Source organism: Lygodium microphyllum, chromosome 14 (assembly GCF_053477565.2).
Source record: "Lygodium microphyllum isolate KBCC chromosome 14, Lygodium_microphyllum_v1.1.10, whole genome shotgun sequence".
NCBI classification, from domain to species: Eukaryota; Viridiplantae; Streptophyta; class Polypodiopsida; order Schizaeales; family Lygodiaceae; genus Lygodium; species Lygodium microphyllum.
Window position 1 is genome coordinate 133,317,913 of NC_141148.1, and position 17,172 is coordinate 133,335,084.

General features: G+C 47.2%; 2 protein-coding genes across 4 annotated transcripts in view; one reads left to right on the top strand and one right to left on the bottom strand.

Moving 5' to 3' along the window:
* LOC148026132 (uncharacterized) overlaps nt 1–17,172 on the bottom strand; it is a 416,526-nt gene that overhangs the window by 296,214 nt on the left and 103,140 nt on the right. The gene's annotated exons all lie outside the window — the stretch shown is intronic.
* LOC148026133 (uncharacterized) overlaps nt 1,906–17,172 on the top strand; it is a 117,603-nt gene continuing 102,336 nt past the window's right edge. The window contains exons 1-2 of one of the 2 annotated variants that reach the window (XM_087693402.1): nt 1,906–2,835; nt 2,961–3,268. In XM_087693402.1, the coding sequence (XP_087549528.1) occupies nt 2,482–2,835; nt 2,961–3,268 (662 nt within the window). In that variant the 5' untranslated portion in view covers nt 1,906–2,481. The remainder of the gene's footprint in view (nt 2,836–2,960; nt 3,269–17,172) is intronic. The other variant, XM_087693401.1, reaches the window with a different exon arrangement.

Sequence of the window (17,172 nt, forward strand, 5' to 3'; positions counted from 1 at the left end):
GAGGAGGGAGGGAGAGAAGAAAAATGTTTCATTAAAAAAAGACTATTCTCTTTCCTCTTTCTTCTCCTTCTCTCTCCATCTTCTTCTTTTTATCCTTCTTCTTCTTCTTCTCTCTCTCTCTCTCTCTCTCTCTCTCTCTCTCTCTCTCTCTCTCTTTATTCTATCTCATTCTCAAAGTGTGTGAAAAACTATGTTTGAAAAATTTTAAATTAAAAAAAACTTTTAAAATATTTAATTTAAAAAAGTTTAAATTAAAAAGTTTAATCTAAGAAGAGAGAGAGAGAGAGAGAGAGAGAGAGAGAGAGAGCCTAAGCCCTACACATGAGAGAGAAGGGGGAGAGGGGAAGAATTTAATTAAAAAGGGGATGGGGAAAAGAAAGAGAGAGATTATAAGTGAGAGAGAGGGGAAGGGGGTTTTAATTTAAAAAAGGGAGATGGGAAGGGGGGAAAGGCTTTAATGAAAAAAGGGAAGGGGAGGAGAAAATGAGATATTGCACGTGAGAAAGAGAGGAGGGGAGGGGGGTTTGATTGAAAATGGGAGGTTTGAAAAAGGTGATAGGTTCGAGGCTTTTCGAACCTATAGCTAAAATAATATAGTAGCTAAATTTTATATTTTCTCTCTCTATAATTCTCTTTCTTTCTTTTAAATTTTATCTTTCCTCTCTCTATAATTCTCTCATTGTGTTCAAATTCTTTCTCTTATTCTCATTTTCTTCTCTCTGTCTCTGTCTCTATCTCCTCTTTTCTTTTTTTCATTTCCTCTCTCTCTAATTTTATATTTCCTCTCTCTATAATTCTCTTTCTCTCTGTTTTTCCTCTCTCTCCTCTTCTCTTTTTTTTTGCTCTCTCTCTCTCTCTCTCTCTCTCTCTCCTTATTTTAATTAAACAAAACATTTACATTAAAAAGTTTAATCTAACATATAGAGAGAGAGAGAGAGAGAGAGAAAACCTAGGCCCTATGCATGAGAGACAGGGGGGAGGGGGAGAAGAAAAATTTTTAATTAAAAAAGACTATTCTCTTTTCTCTTTCTTCCCATTCTCTCTCCGTCTTCTTCTTTTTATCATTTTTCTTCTTCTTCTTCTCTCTCTTTCTCTTTTATTTTATCTCCTTCTCAAAGTATGTGAAAAACTTTGTTCAAAAAAATTTAAATTAAAAAAGTTTTTAAAATATTTAATTAAAGAAAAATTTAAATTAAAAAGTTTAATTTGAGAGAGAGAGAGAGAGAAACTTTTAATTTAAAAAGAAGTTTGATATAATTAAAGGGGAGAGAGAGAGAGAGAGAGAGAGAGAGAGAGAGAGAGAGAACCTAAGCCTTACACATGAAAAAGAGAGGGGGAGGGGGGAAGAATTTAATTAAAAAAGGGATGGGAAAAAGAAAGAGAGAGATTATAAGTGAGAGAGAAAGGAAAGGGTTTTAATTTTAAAAAAGGGAAATGGGGAGGGGGGAAAGACTTTAATGAAAAAAGGGAAGGGGAATAGAAAATGAGATATTGCAAGTGAGAAAGAGAGGAGGGGAGAGGGGTTTGATTGAAAATGGGAGGTTTGGAAAAGGTGGGAAATTCAGGAAGCCCTCTAAAAGTTCGAGGCTTTTCGAACCTATAACTAAAATAATATAGTAATAAAATAGAACGACAAATCAGCGTAATTTGGCCACATGTTGCATCTAGTCATCGGATTCAAGTGTTAAGGAGAAAGCTTTACAAATGAAACGTCCCAAACCAAAAGAAAAAGAAGAAGAAGAAAAAAGCGCAGATGTAGAGTGTGAAGGTCTGGGCTCGGAGGTTCACTCGTGTCCTTGTTAAACGCGTTGTGGGAAACGGCCCTTAGCGATGGATGAGGGGCCAGGGCTAGTAGTAAGTAGGTCTATACAGGTCTGAGGTCTCGTTCATAGATCTTCTATGGTAGTTCTCGGTCACAGGATTATTATGACTAGCGGGAATCTCGACGTAAATTCCAGGAGTCCGAGCCTCGCACGTCAAGTTCGACGTCAAATGAGGGATCCAGAACTTTTGGAGCTCCCCAAGGCTCAGGGGCCAGGGCCTCACTGCCTCAGGCTGGGTCTGTACTCTGTAGCAAATCTTCTCTGTTGTTGCACGTGCTCTCTGTCTCACTCTCTCTTTCTCTCCCTCGGGAGTCGGGCCTCTCCTTCCTGTGCACGTGCTCTCTCTCTCTCTCTCTCTCTCTCTCTCCCCTTCTGCACGTGCTCTCTCTCTCTCTCTCTCTCTCTCTCTCCCCTTCCTGTCTGTCTATCTTAAAAAAACAAAGGCCGTCCGAATCTCGACCGTTCACCCTCCGTCTCTCTAAAGCTCATTCCCTTTCTGTGGAATCATTTTTGCCCAGATCTACAAGCTCCTCAACATTTTTCATACTGCATTGGCAATCTTCATTTTTCATATTGCATTGGCAATCTCCAACTATGATGCCACTCTAAAGCCCATCCCCAATAACTCGCATTGGTTTCGCCCATCCTACCCACCACCATGGGTCGCTCTTGTTGGGATCTTGGTCCCCATGAGAAGCATAATTATCTGGGGTGGGTTTTGTGCAGGGACAGGCTGCTTTGCACCCTCTTTGTAGTCAACCTTGCAGGCATCATGGAGAAAGCAGACGAGGCCCTGTTGCCAGGCGTTTACAGAGAAGTCGGCCTCTCGCTGCATGCCAGCCCGACCCGGCTCGGGAGTCTCACTCTGCTGCGTTCCATCGTGCAAATGCTCTGCTTCCCTTTGGCGGCATTCATGTCCCAGCATCACAACCGTGCAAATGTTATAGCTCTTGGCGCCATCTTGTGGGCGGCTGCAACCTTTTGTGTAGCCATTTCTACATCTTTTTTAGAGGTATCATGGAGAATTTCCTCAATTTTTCAACAATTGAATTTCAGATACATTTATGACGCTGACACGTTTTATGCTTAGGCTTCACCCTCTTTGACTTGCTGTTACTTGTATCTCTATTGGCAAAGGTAGCAATATCCAGAGCACTTAATGGGATAGGCCTTGCAATGGTGATTCCTGCAATTCAATCCATGGTGGCAGATGCTACAGATGAGGGCAACCGTGGTCTTGCGTTCGGTTGGCTGCAGTTCACTGGACACCTCGGTGGCATAATTGGAAATGTTTTGTCAGTTCTCTTGGCAGGAACCACAGTTCTTGGTGTCACTGGATGGCGTGCTTCTTTCCATCTTATTGCGATCTTGAGTGTTCTAGTGGCATTTTTAGTTTACAAATATGCAGTGGATCCACGATTCACTGAACCTACCATCTCCTCAGAGTAAGACATCAACCTCCAACATCATCTTTTATTTTCCAGTAGTGAAGTGAAATAGATTCATCCACAGGCATGAATCACTCGTGACACATCTAAAGATATAAACAAATCTAATTCTCATTTAAAGCAGAATGATTACTGATACATCAAATGCCTACTATCATACCCTGTTCTTAATGCTGAGTGCCCTTGTTACAACTTGCTAGGGAGACCCAAGGTATCCACCATATTGCCATTTAATGTGCAGAATAGTCTGGTCTTAGGTGATTAGCCTACCCCATAATTGGGGCTGTGTACATAAGGAGGGAATACAAGTCATCCTGAAGTGGCAGGTGATAGCTGTTTCTGATTGAAGAATTCACTTTTTGCAGTCTACATCACTACCCTTAGTCAATTTGAGGCTGAGAAGAGCAGAAGAAATGAAGGATTTTGTAATGCCCTGCTTGGAGCTTGTGTGCTGTTGTTGATTAAACAGTGTGATTGCCCTAACTCCAAAGCAATGTCCTTCCGACAACAACAATCTCACTCCAGTGCTGTGTCATCTTATTGATGTGGTCCTTTATTGTGATCACCCTAACTCCAAAGCAACGTCCTTTCCACGACAAAAATCTCACTTCATAGCTGTGTCATCTTGTTGATGTGGTCCTTCGACATAGGAACATTGACAACAGACAACTGCAGCAATCACATCCCCGAGTCTCGAGATGTCTCAGCGGGGGAAGATATAAATCTCATGGACTTGCAAAGTGGGTCAAGGGTGCCCACAACCTTGACCTTGAGGGAACATTTTGTGCCATCCAACTTCCTGGCCTCTAGTAAGTTGGGAAGGACCAAAACTTGCACAACTGCCTTTGAAGAGGGAGACAAGGGACGCTCTCTCTATCAACTAAAGGTGGATAACAATATTGAGATGGAAGATTTTTCATCAAGTGATGGTATTGCTGATTAGAAAAGAAATATGTGTACTGATGGACAATGCTGTGAAAAGGTGGCTGTCCACCAAAAATGCAAAGGTGGGCTGCAAGAGATTAAAATCAGTGAACAGAATGCAATGGTGAAGAGGATGAAGAGAAATTTAGAAATATATTTCATTATTTCCTCACCAGCAACGGGATGCTCGAGTAAAGGGCGGACCATAATTCTAATTAGGGATTCCTTTTTCCCTAAGCTTGCTTGGGTAGATGAAGAAGATTCATTGGTGGTGGCACAAATGCTAGTGAGGGGTGAGAAGATGGTGGTGGTGTCAATTTACGCTCCAAATGTTTTTGGACAAAGGGTTGCCCATGATAAACCTATGTTCGCATGTATGATTATCTATGTCTTTCTCCATGTTTATCTCTTGCTTGTGAGCCTCAGCTTGTGTTACGTAAAGACATTTGGAGTTGTGTTAACCCCAAATCGAGATGGCCCCAGGTCGAGATGGCAGAAAGAGGAAGAAAAAAAACAGATAAACATGGAAAAAGACCAAAGACACGCAGGTGACCTCCAAAACCAAGCCAGGGCAAAAAAGTGCAATTTTAAATGAAGGGCGTCTCAAAAAACTCAGAAAACTCTTGTAAAAGAGCGCCAGGCTCCCTCCTGTGCCAATTGTAAAATACTAGATGGGTGTAGGCTAGAGGCATAAGGCTAGAAGAGGGAAATGGAAAAAGGACCTTGCCACAATGGCCGGTTATGTAAAAAAGGGACGGGTGTCCATGGGATTTTAGGATTTGTATATATAAAGTTCAAAAAGTGAATGAGAGCTCATTCTTTTGGTGTGTGGCAACAAGAGTCTTCTTTTTTTTCTCTCCTCATCTTCTTGCTTGTGTGTGCTCTTCAGAGAGGGAGTGTGAGAGTGTGAGGAAGTGAGTGCGTGAGAGTAAGGGATCAAGAGAGTGAAGCTCTTCACCATCTCCTCTTCTCTTCTTCTCTTCTCTTCTCTCTTTTTGCACGCGCGGCTATGGAGGATGGAGCTTGGAGGTGCAGGAGGCTTGAGGATGCTTGAGCTTGCATCTAGGATCGTGGAGCTACCGGCATGTGTGAGAGAGGAGGCAACTCATATCAGCATTAAGGTAAGCTCACTACACTCGTAGGATCGACAGCACGTCGGCTAGGTGAGAGATAGCCATTAGAGCTCGCTTGAAACGCTTGAAACAATAAGCGGTCCGTGGGTCTTGGCAGTTGAGCGAAAGCTCCCACATTTTGGTTCCGTTGCCGGGACCAACGGATTCAAGCTTGAGTACTTGCGCGCCTCATATCGAGCATCAAAGTAAGGGATTCATCCCCGAAACAGAGCTTGAGATAGGTAGGAAGTTTGGGTGTTTTTTATCTTCAAAACAAGTATTTTGGATTATTTTGTTTGTTTGATGATTGGGAAACATGGAGAAATCATTTCAGTGTTTTGCTTTCGATTCTCGTTGTATTTAGAGTAGGTTAGGATTAGGAAATCGCACTGGAGAAGGGTAGGGTTTATTGTTACAAAACAGGGCAAAAATCGTGCAAAAAATGGCAAAAAGCTCGCTTGTGATGCCTAAGATCGGCAAGTGAGTGATTGGGAGCACTAACACCATACCCGAGGAGGGGTATAAGAGCCAAGAGGCCAAGGGAGAGCTCGTTTGTGACTATTTCAGTGTGTGAGAGAGAGAGAGAGAGAGAGAGAGAGAGAGAGAGAGAGAGCTATTGCCCGATTCGATCTGATCGTACCAACGACGAGCCCACCACTCTATCCGGGTATATGAATCCCTTCTCTTACCCCCTTAGGTAGGATTTGGAGGTTTGTGCGTGATACGATTGAGTAAATCACAAGGAACGATCGATATTAAACTCTCGCTGTTGACGTGCGCCGCACTCGGCTTGTCCAAACGGTCACTTCTGGGCCGAGTCCCAGAATCAGCCCTTGGCCCTATTTCGCTCGGCCCACTCGGCCCGTTCAATTCTACCATTCATACCATGGACCAATTCGGCCCTCTGCCACGTGTCAAACTCGACCCTTGGCCCACTTCCCTCGGCCCAATTGCCTCGGCCCGTCCGAGTGACCTTGTCCGAATTGACCACTCGACCCGTCCAAGCCAATCTGTCTGAGTGACTTCGTCCGAGTCCGCTCCTCGGCCCGTTCGAGCCCACCCTGTCCAAGTCCCAAATTCGGCCCTCGGCCCGTACAAGTGACCCACTCAGACCCTGCAATTCGCACCAGTTGGGCCGAGTGTAGATTTTTATCAAACTTTCAGAAATTTGATCTGACCCGGCTAGAACTCAGCAGCGCACTTGTCGAAAGCCCTTAAGATGCTCAGAACTTGATTCTGGCACACGGAATAGGCAAAATCGTAGGGCGCAGTCGCTTAGCAGCTAGAAGTAGGCAATTGCGAGACCCAAAGACCTAGACGAAAACCGCTGAGTTGTAAAGCCTGATTGGACAAAAAACGAATGAGGCAACATATTAGAGAAACCCTAAACCCTGCCAAGACGGCCAGAAAATCAACCAACAAGGCTATCAGGCCCGAAACAACGCGAGAGTGCGTAAGACGCCTAGAAATTGGTTGCTGCACTCACCCTGAATTTCCGCACTTCAAGTACACTTAAGAAAACTGAAAGCTTAATTGAGCACAAGTGCACAGGAAAAGACACACATTGAGTGGCCATAAATTGAGGATTGTATTCAATAACTGAAGGAACTCACCCAGATAAACCACTCAAGGAACCCACCAGTAGGAGAGGACCCAAGACATAGACAAACCATCAATGCGCAAAGTAAAACCAAGCAAGGGGAGCCGACGAAGTGGATTTGACAAGTCTACTGAACATGATCGATAGCTTGGTGGAGCATGAGAACTCGACAATGGCAAAAGAAAGTTCAAACCACAGATCTAACGAGGAATTCGACTTAGGAGTCTTTTCGGATGCTATTCAGCAGCTGGTCAGCAGTTACGACGCTCATGCCCGGTATGAGCACCGCGGCAGGACAGCAGACGCTATCATTGCAGATCTAGAAGAGGAGAGAAAGCTAGCCCGCAAAGCATTGCAAAGCATGGCTGAATACAATAGGGATCAGCAGGCTAGGAGCCAAAGGCAAAGCATGGAGTTGCGAGAGGTGCAGCGGGTGCTGAACCTGATTGGCAGAAATCGAACGGACCATGAGAGAGCACTAGAAGGAGACTAAACGCTGAGTGAGCTTCTCATGAAGCGGCTGCTCGATAGCACGACTGCAGAGCAAAGTGCCACGGCTCTAGCCACATCGCTGCTCACAGGATTAGGAGCAAACCAGGGCTCAAAAAGCCAGTCTAAAATCCCTATTATTGCCAAACAACTCAATAAGTACCAACCCCATGACGATCCATACAGCTTTGTTGAGCAGTTCGAGCAAGTCTGCTAAGCCAACGGCCTCAACGACCTAACTCCACGCTCTCAAGCGTTTGGGCTTTGCTAGGGCGACAAGGGTAGGACGTGGTATACGAGCTTAGATACCGTAGAGCGAGCCAACTTCGATGGCCTCAAGAATCTCTTCATTAAGAGATTTGCCGAGCCTAGATACTCCGATAATTTACTAGTATGCTTGATGAACGTCAAGCAGAAAGAGGAGGACATTCGCGATTACGTGACCCATGTGAGGAGTCTCTTTAAGAGAATCCCTACAGGAGAGCAGCCGACTGAAAGAGCAGTATTAACTGTATTCATCAGTGGGATTCAGAACGAGGAACTATATAAGGCTTTGGCAGGCAACTCGAGCTTGCAGCGAGACGCGCTAGCTAGGGTCTTTGAGGAAGCCATCCGAGTTGACGATCAGCTGAAAGAACGAAGCTCTAGGAGCTCGAACTCTGAGTAAACCAACTCGCGAAATTCAGAGAGAGCGTCAGCCTCGAGTGAGCGATCAGTCCCATCGTCCCAGGATAAGGGAAAAACCACCGAGACGAACCGAGACTTGGCTGACGTTAAGATGGAACTAGCCAAGTTGCAAGACATGTTGAGACGACCAACGCGCCCACACGTCCAATGCGTGTACTGTGGCGGAAACCACTTGCTAGCCGAGTGTCAAGACCCTAGGTCAAGACCTTGCGCTAACTGCGGTGGGTTCGGTCACGATGTCACGCATTGTAGATTGCTAAGAAGACTTCCATACTCACAACCATACGGCCAGCCTTACCTAGCGAACAGGCCGTAGCCATTTTTCGGAAGGGGAGCCCCATTGGTCCTCCCTGCGCCTAACAACATTAAGCCGGCTGTTCCTAGGATGGAAATAAATCCTACAGGCATTCCTAGACCGCCTGGTCCTTACGTAACCCATCCACCGAGTGACGCACATGTCCACTACGTGGAAGAACCAACTGAAGAAGAGGCCTACGTATACCCTTACGTCTTGCATGACGACGAGGGCAACGCAATCCTTATGGATTATCGACCAGTGCCGGTGATGGCGTTAGGAAGAGGGCGAGGTAGAGGCCTAGGAGGGCAGACGCATGATCCAATCATTTGTTGGACTTGTGGTCACCCAAGACATGTCTCGTCACGCTGCCCTGAAAGGGAGCAGTAAAACAGAGACAAGGCTGACCAAAGATGTGTAGAGTGCGGAATCACTCATCTCTTCGTTGATTGCCCAAAGCGGAAGCCATCTTCTAGTTCAGCCAACGTGCCATCTGTCCCATTGGGGCTGTTTGGTATCGAGAACCTCGATGGGGAGGCCACGCCTATCCCATTGCAGGTCATGACTCGTGCCCAAATGAAGCAGGCCGGCATCTCTTTGCGAGGACCTAGCAATCTCGATGCAGCCTCAATAGGAAAGAAGAGCCGTAGACGGAGGAGGAAGAGGTCGGAAGCTAAAATCGCACTAAAAACGGAGAGTGATACAACTCTACCTGCTGGAAAGGTCTCTGACGCAGAGGCAGAGACTTCAGCCCCTAAGACGGCCGCAAAGGGAAGTGCTAAGGTAGGGGAATACCCGTATCCAAAGCGACAGTTAGAGGCCATAGAAAAGGTGAAGGAATAGGTGAAGCAAGCCCAAGGGCATCTAAAAGACGCTGAGCCCATCCTAGAGGACGAAATCGATGACCTCTCCAGCATAAGTACGCCAACCTCACCTCCACAACCAAAGTCGGGAGCAACAACTGCACCACAAGCAGTGCCGCTAAGGCCAAGCCTCGACGCTACAGGGCCGCGGTTCAGTCACGGCCACTGGTCAGGACGATCCAGGTTAGGAGAGAGACGAGCACCCAACGATCTACTGACCATGTTGGTGACTACCCCCGTAACACTTAGCCTGGGAGATCTCCTTAGGCAGCATCCCACCCTATGGCAAGATCTTAAGCATTGGGTTGAAGGGTTACGAGAGCAGGTCACGGCAGACTCTCATGACCATGACGCAGAGACGCAAATACTGAGTTTGACGCTGCACTCTATACCTAAATCCTTACACGTCAATGCCTTCTGGGAAGGTTCTGAGATGCATGCGGTCTTACCAGTTTTAGCCCTAGGCGATACAACGAGAAAGAGAATCGTGGACACGGGAGCTGGGGTTAGTGTGCTTAGCCACGCAGTGCTTTAGACTTGGGGAAACCCACCTGTTGAGACTGCTAGGTTTAATGTCACACTAGCAAACGGTATGAGAGTCAAGCCATTCGGGGTGCTTAAGAATTGGCCAGTGAAGATCGCAGGTGTCTAGTTCTCCGTTGACTTTATAGTCATGAAGGGAGTGGACTACGACATCCTATTAGGCCGACCCTAGATGCGCAACGCTAGAGTCATCGAAGATTGGGGTAACGGCTTGATCTTTCTTGGCAATAGGACGAACACCGTGAGAGTAGAGATGGACACCTGGAAGACCTCACCAGTCGACTTAGATGCCATATCCGCTATGCTCAAGGGTAACGCCCAGGTCAAGAAACCCTATGGGCCCTTGACCAAGTATATCCCATGCCCAGAGGATGAGCGGGATTGGATGTACGTCCTTGCTACAATCAACCTGCCGTTCTCAGATCATGAGGCATATGAGCAAGCCATCAAAACAATCGGCAAGGCTAACAATACACCCTCCGTACCAGTCTGCATGATGGTAGAAAGCCTTCGTGGGAAACCGAAGCCCGTCAACTTCCAAGTCCCAACCAACAAAAGGGAACTCCAGAAGATACTGGAATACCTAACGTACAAGCTAGCTGGCAATCCAGCTGCAAATTTCAAACCACTCCAGGATCTCTTAGATGAATCCAAGTGGCAATGGACCAGAGTGCATGACTTAAACCTCATGTATAACTGGGCCCTAGTTCCTGACCAACGACAAGAGATATACCAAGCCCTAGGAGACGACGAGCAGTCTGATGAAGAAGATTCTAACGACGAATACGAATACTGCCAATCCTTCAGTGATGAAAGTAAGGGTGAGGTAGATACCGTGGAATACGACACTGAAGGACAAGAAATAGAGCAAATACGAGCAGACTCCAAGCCGCAGAAAAAGAGTGTTTTCAAGATGGAGCGAGGAGTCGTGCGCATGGAGTGCGATCGCGCTTGGTTGGAACACGTAGGAGCCATAGACCTTGAGCAAGCAGGCTTAGCCCAGCCAGAAACGACATCAGTGCTTAGGACTGAATCACCATCTGAACTGCGCCCACCAGGGGAGACCACCTCTTCTAGCGAAGACGGAGGGTTCGACTCTGAATCGGAGGTTAGTTCGGATAGTGATCCAGAAATCCCGGCCGCCCAAAACCAGACGCACCAAGGGGGACCTATCCGTCCACCTAAGGCGCAGACGATTGAGGCAGGAAAAGGCAAAACAACCCTGGGATACACGAACGGAAGAACAACGAAAACCGCAGGACCTCCTTAAACGATTTACGAAATTCAAAAAAGGGGATAGGGTAGTAGTCCTGTTAGGTGTCAAACGTCAAGCGCAGACGAGCGAACCAATCGAGGGACCAGCCAAGGTCAAGGAGGTGGACCTGACCCAGGAAGGGAAAACACCCCGACCAGTCTTCATTGCCGATGACGTGACTAATGAAGAAGAAACAAGTCTTGTTGCTCTCTTGCGAGAGTACATAGACGTGTTCGCCTGGTCCTTAGAAGAGCTTAAGGAGGTAGATCCGAGTGTCGTGACTTACAACATACCCATGACGCTAGACGCAACGCCGGTCAAGCAGCGACCGTACCCTATGAATCCAAAACACGCTCATGCTGTCAAACAAGAGATTGATAAGCTGATGAGAGCGGAATTCATTTACGAAATTGAGCACACAGACTGGGTATCGCCCATAGTCATCATGATAAAGAAGAATGGAAAAATCCGGGTGTGCGTCAATTACAAGAAGGTGAACGCTGCTACCAAGAGGGACAACTATTCGTTGCCCGTACACCGAGCATATGCTTGAGAGAGTGGCAGGCAAGGAAGCCTACAGTTTCCTGGAAGGTTAGGGTTATTGTTGATCTTCCACTCCCAAATAACTACAAGGGAGTTCAATGCTTCCTAGGCCATACTGGATACTATCGGCGGTTTGTACTGAATTATACGTTGATCGCCAGACCCTTGTATAAGCTGCTTTTTGTCTTCGAATGGACCGAAGCATGCCAACGCGCATACGAAGAGTTGAAGAAGGCTCTAACCACAACACCAATCCTACGAGCCCCAGATTGGACCATTACTTTCCACGTGCATATTGATGTTTCTAAGTTTGCCGTAGGTGTAGTGTTGTGCCAACCTGGTGAACACAATTTAGACTATCCAGTGAGCTTTGCTAGCAGATAACTCACTGAGACGGAAATGAACTACTCGACGACGGAAAGAGAGGGATTAGCCATGGTATTCGCTGTGAAGAAATTCCGGCATTATCTTTTGGCCACGCCCTTTACCTTCTTCGTGGACCATCAAGCCTTGTTCTATTAAGTAAACAAACCTTGCGCTACAGGACGCATAGCTCAATGGCTCCTGCTTTTAGAGTTCGACTTCTTCGTGGTGGTACGGAAGGGAAAACAACATTACATGGCTGATTACATGTCACGTATTTCCACAGGAGAAGCCGCTGGACAAGGTGTTGTTGATGAATTACCCGATGCCTATCTATTTAACCTTTCCAGCGAGAGAGATCTATTTAAGGCTGATCTAAGCCATATTGGGCAAATGACATAGTCCAAGTGCTTGAGCATGGACTGCCTGACCGACCGATAGAAAAAGCCCGACTTAGGCAATTAATCCTTAAGATCCAACCCTATCAGCTGATTGCAAGCCAACTCTATAGGCTGGGGCAAGATGGATTGCTGCGTAGATGTGTTTGCGAGCATGAGATGCATGATGTGCTCTCAGAGGCACACAGCGGCATTGCTGGAGGGCACTTTAGCGGAGATACGGCAGTACGAAAGGTGCTGCAGTCTCAACTGTGATGGCCCACGCTTTTCCGCGACACAGCACGATTTGTCAAGCACTGTGACGATTGCCAGCAGACGAAGGTTCCGTTTCGTAAGGATCAAATGGAATTAACCCCAGTTATTGCTCGACAACCCTTTGAAAAATGGGAAATTGACTTCATTGGACCCATCAGTCCTGCGGCACAGTATTGGCAGGCCAAGTACATCATTGTGGCCACGGACTACCTCACGAAATGGGCAAAAGCGAGAGCAACACGAAAAAACGACGCTAGAACGACTGCTAAGTTCTTATGGGAGCAAGTGATTTTATGATTCGGCTGCCCCATCGAACTGGTCAGTGACCAGGGTATGCACTTCATCAATGAAGTGATCGCGCATCTCCTGTCCACCTTCCTCATTATCCATCGTAAATCCTCGCCATACTACCCTCACGAACGGCCACGCCGAATCAACGAATAAGATTCTCGTCAATGTCCTAACCAAGGTTGTCTCTGCTTCACCCAGCGATTGGGACAACAAGCTGATGGCAGCTCTGTGGACTTACCGCACAGCTTATCAAACGGCTGTCGGTCAAACCCCCTTTAGGCTGACATATGGAACATAAGCGATTCTACCATTCGAATTCTTCGTTCCTAGCCTGAGAATAGCCCTTCAAGAACGATGGGAAGGGAAGGAGGCATGGACACAACGCCTAGTTGAACTCGAACGCCTCTCAGAGACTCGTCTTCTAGCCACCCATGCGCTGATCTATGAGAAAGCCCGACGCAAGAGCTGGTTTGACCAGCACTCAAGTAGCGCGAGTTCGAACAAGGTGACTTAGTGCTCCTCTACTCAGTTAAGGGGCATAAGCAAAAAATGAAATTTAGAGGTCTTGGACCCTTCAAAGTTCGTGCGATCAGCCGAATAGGCAATGTCGAACTTGAGACCCTAGACGGTGAAGGAATAGGCTTATTCAATGGGCAGTCGTGTCAAGAAGTACTATCCTCCTACGCACCCTTTGCATGAGTCACCGATGTTAGAACCGCCTGTCAAAGTACGAGTAGCCACAATCACTGAAATCGACGATGAGGATGAGGAAGCCGTAGAGTCTGCATACCTCCATATCACGATCATTGCCAACCAAACATGCGCTTTTAATGCCCTGATCGACGAGGGAGCAGACTGCAATGTCTTAACTCACGAGCATTGGACCCAACTTGGCAAACCACGACTTCAACCCATCACTGCCAAATTAAGCCCATATGGGGCCCACTCATACATACTTCTTGGCGAGTGCAGAGTCGCCGTCTCTATCGATTCTGCGACTGTACCACTGATTTTTTACGTGTTGTCAGACACTAAAGGCGCGGGCACGGAGTCGCTGCTGGGGCGAACTTTCAAAAAGCAGGCTCACTGCAATGTTGATTACAAGTCGCAGCGCATCCACCTCGCAATAGGCAACGTTCGCATTGTTACAGCTTTCAGCAACAAGGACTACACGACCTCACCCCGGGCCACAAAGCCACCGATAGAAATATATGTAGTCAAGTCTAAGGAGGGGGGTAGTGCGCGGCCGCCACTCCTTGAATTTCATAAACCGCAACCCATAGCAGCCAAAGCTAAGGCCCAACAACCTCGCCTCCAATGGATGCCTAAACAGCCACAACAGCCGCCTAGGAGTCGATGCTCCTACCCTCACAAGACCAGAAACTCTAAACCTAGGAGGCCCAGATGCAATTACAACAATAGACGCGTAATCAGTTAAAGATGGGTCCCCAAAGCCCTCTTGCACACACAAGGCTACTATGAGGGCAATGCTTGGATATGGATACCTAAGGCCCGCACGGCCAAAGGCACCACTCGTACGCCAGCCTCAAGCTTGATCATCCCAAAAACTGTAAAACCTCAAAACCACAAGCCGCAGAGCCTCCCTGACCCGCAACCATCAAGTTCATCCACGTGTGAACCCAAAAGAGTCGCCCAAGCCTATCGATCCAAGTGACAGCCAATGTCACAAGAGTCATCACCTGCCAAAGTCAATCCGACTTCTCAAATCCATCCTGAAAGCAGCAGGCCGTCACTCGAGGCTGCTGTCCCAGCGACCCAATCGCAAGCTTAAGAACACTCACAACCGCAACTTTTCGTCGCCAAAGGCTCAAGTCCTACAAAACCCCAAGCCTTAGACCCTCTTACGAGAGGAAATCCTTTTTCACACTAGCAGCTGATTTAGCTGAAGAAACAAGGGACGACGTGGTAGATTGCATTAAGCGACTAGACGCCACTTTTGTGTCGCTAGCTTTGAGCTACGATTGCCTGGACTTAGGCCTATTGGACGAATCCTTTGCAATTGAAGTTCAAATCATGCCCTGCTCCTGGGAAAACCTTTGAATTAGCATTCGCAAACGCTTTCCGCTCCGCTGCTAAATTGCTCAACAGCGAAATATCCAAGGAGCAAGCCATCAAGCAACGCCTCATCCCGTCATACGATCAACAAACCACTTCGGCAATCACTGAACAAGAAATCACAGTGTTATCAAAGCTCGCTGATATTGACTCCCCATTCTTGAAGCATTGGTACACTCTTAGGCTGCAATGGGAAGTCGAAGGGTGCCGCATAATGACCAACGCTGAGCAGCGCCGCGCTATCAAAACGGCGGAATACGACCCCACATATGTCGCGCCAACCTCATATCGAGTGTTAACCACTCTTCGGGGCCGTCCCATAGAAGAACACATCAAAGGATATTCCTACCTCGACCGCTTGTTGACCGAGGAAGAGTTACACATAGCTAGCCGAGTCAACTCTGGTGACTTTCTAACAGATGTTCTCACATACATCACACAAGTGGGGATTAAACCCTCTGATCTGGACCACGACGCTCACTTAGAGTACAACCTCCAATTCTATGATTGGCTCCTTCAGAAGTAAATCCTATACTGCCATGCCAAACGCCCTCGCCTTTCTAACTCTATAGCCTAGGAAGGATTCTTCTTAAGTTGGAAGGGAAGGGGAAATTAGTGAAACACATAAACATATATTATGAAAAACAGGTAAAAAGTTAAAGGTTGAAAAGGAAAATCTACAGTGGTTCTTAATGAATTCATTCAAAAAGCATAGAGTTTCTCTTTTTTCAGCAGTTAGCAATTTACTATGTGGAAAGCACTAATGAAAATTTTGGTTTATGACAGGAACGAAAAATGTCGCAGCAAGACCGAGCCTACCGACTCCCATTCACGGAAGAGGAGAGAACGCGGTACAGCATCACCTTGGAGAGCTGCGCCTACAATCAATTGAAATTCCGAACTATTCACAATGTAGAAGGATTAGTGCCCAAGGAAGAGGCGGCTAGGAGAGTTGTGGAAAGCTGCAACTTCAAGAAGTACCTAGAAAGATTCGCACAAGAACCCGACCACACGAGCTGTGTGGAATTTCTCAGGTCCTACGACCCCGACAACGAATGCGGCACCGTCACAGTGGGAAGAGGACAGAATGCCAAGCAAGTATTGGTTCGCCTAACCCTGGCCTTGGTGGAGAAGGCACTGGGACTGGAACCAAAGGTGGAAAAGAAGTAGAAGAGGGATGTATACGCCATGCTGGGGATGAGAAAGGAGGTCGTGCTGACAAACGACGGCATCAGTATCCAGGACATCTCCAATGCAGAGACCAGGTTACAGGCGAAACTCATACATGCGCTCTTTTCCAGCCAGCGCTATAACGCGTTGATACACCGGATCAACGTACCGATACTGGAGAATGTGGTGGTCCATACTCTACATGAAGTCAACTGGAACGGCTACATGTGCAAGACCATCGACCAGGCAGCTAGAGTGCTAGCCTTAGGAAGCATGCCCGTAGGAGGAGAATCCCCAGCGTCGAAGGCCGCAAAAAGAAAGAGGGCCTCCTCCAAAGCCTCGTTCATCGCCTACGGGAGCATCTTAATGGCGCTTATCCAGGAGGCCGTGAAGGAGGCGTAGGAGACAGAAGAGGAGGAGCGGGAAACACCCGATAGGTCACCTCCTCATCAACACCAGGAGAGGTTCAGTGATAGGACTGAGACCGAGGAAGAAGGGGAAGAACAGAAAAGCAAAAAGCAGGTCAAGGAGACCGAGAAGAAGGCAGCGCAAAAGAAAAAGAAAAAGGATGACGAGGACCACAGGAAAGAGAAAGAGGACTTAGAGAAGGCCAAGAGAGAGTCCCTTAGGGAGGCCAAGGAGAGGGAGAAGAAGAAAAATCAGGAAGAAGAAAAGGAAAAGGAAGAATTACAGAAGGCTAAGAAGGCATCAAAACAGGAGGCAGAGGAGAGAAAAAGAAAGGAAAAGGAAGAAAAAGAGAAAAAGAAGGAAGAGCAGAAAAAAGCAAAAGGCTGATGAAGAAGAGGAAGAACTAAGAAGGAAGGAGGAAGAGGACCTGACTGAAGTTACACGCCGGTCCATCGAACAACAAAGCAGAGCAGATGAACTGGGGAGTTTGAGCCCACATAGAGAAGAAAGGCCTGGGTCAAGCACACAGGTGCCGGAGATTGTGTCGTCCGCTGTCATTGAGGGCAAGGGCAAGGCCCCAATCCACCCAATTCCTACTCTATTGGTGCCTCCCACTCAGCCAACCACCA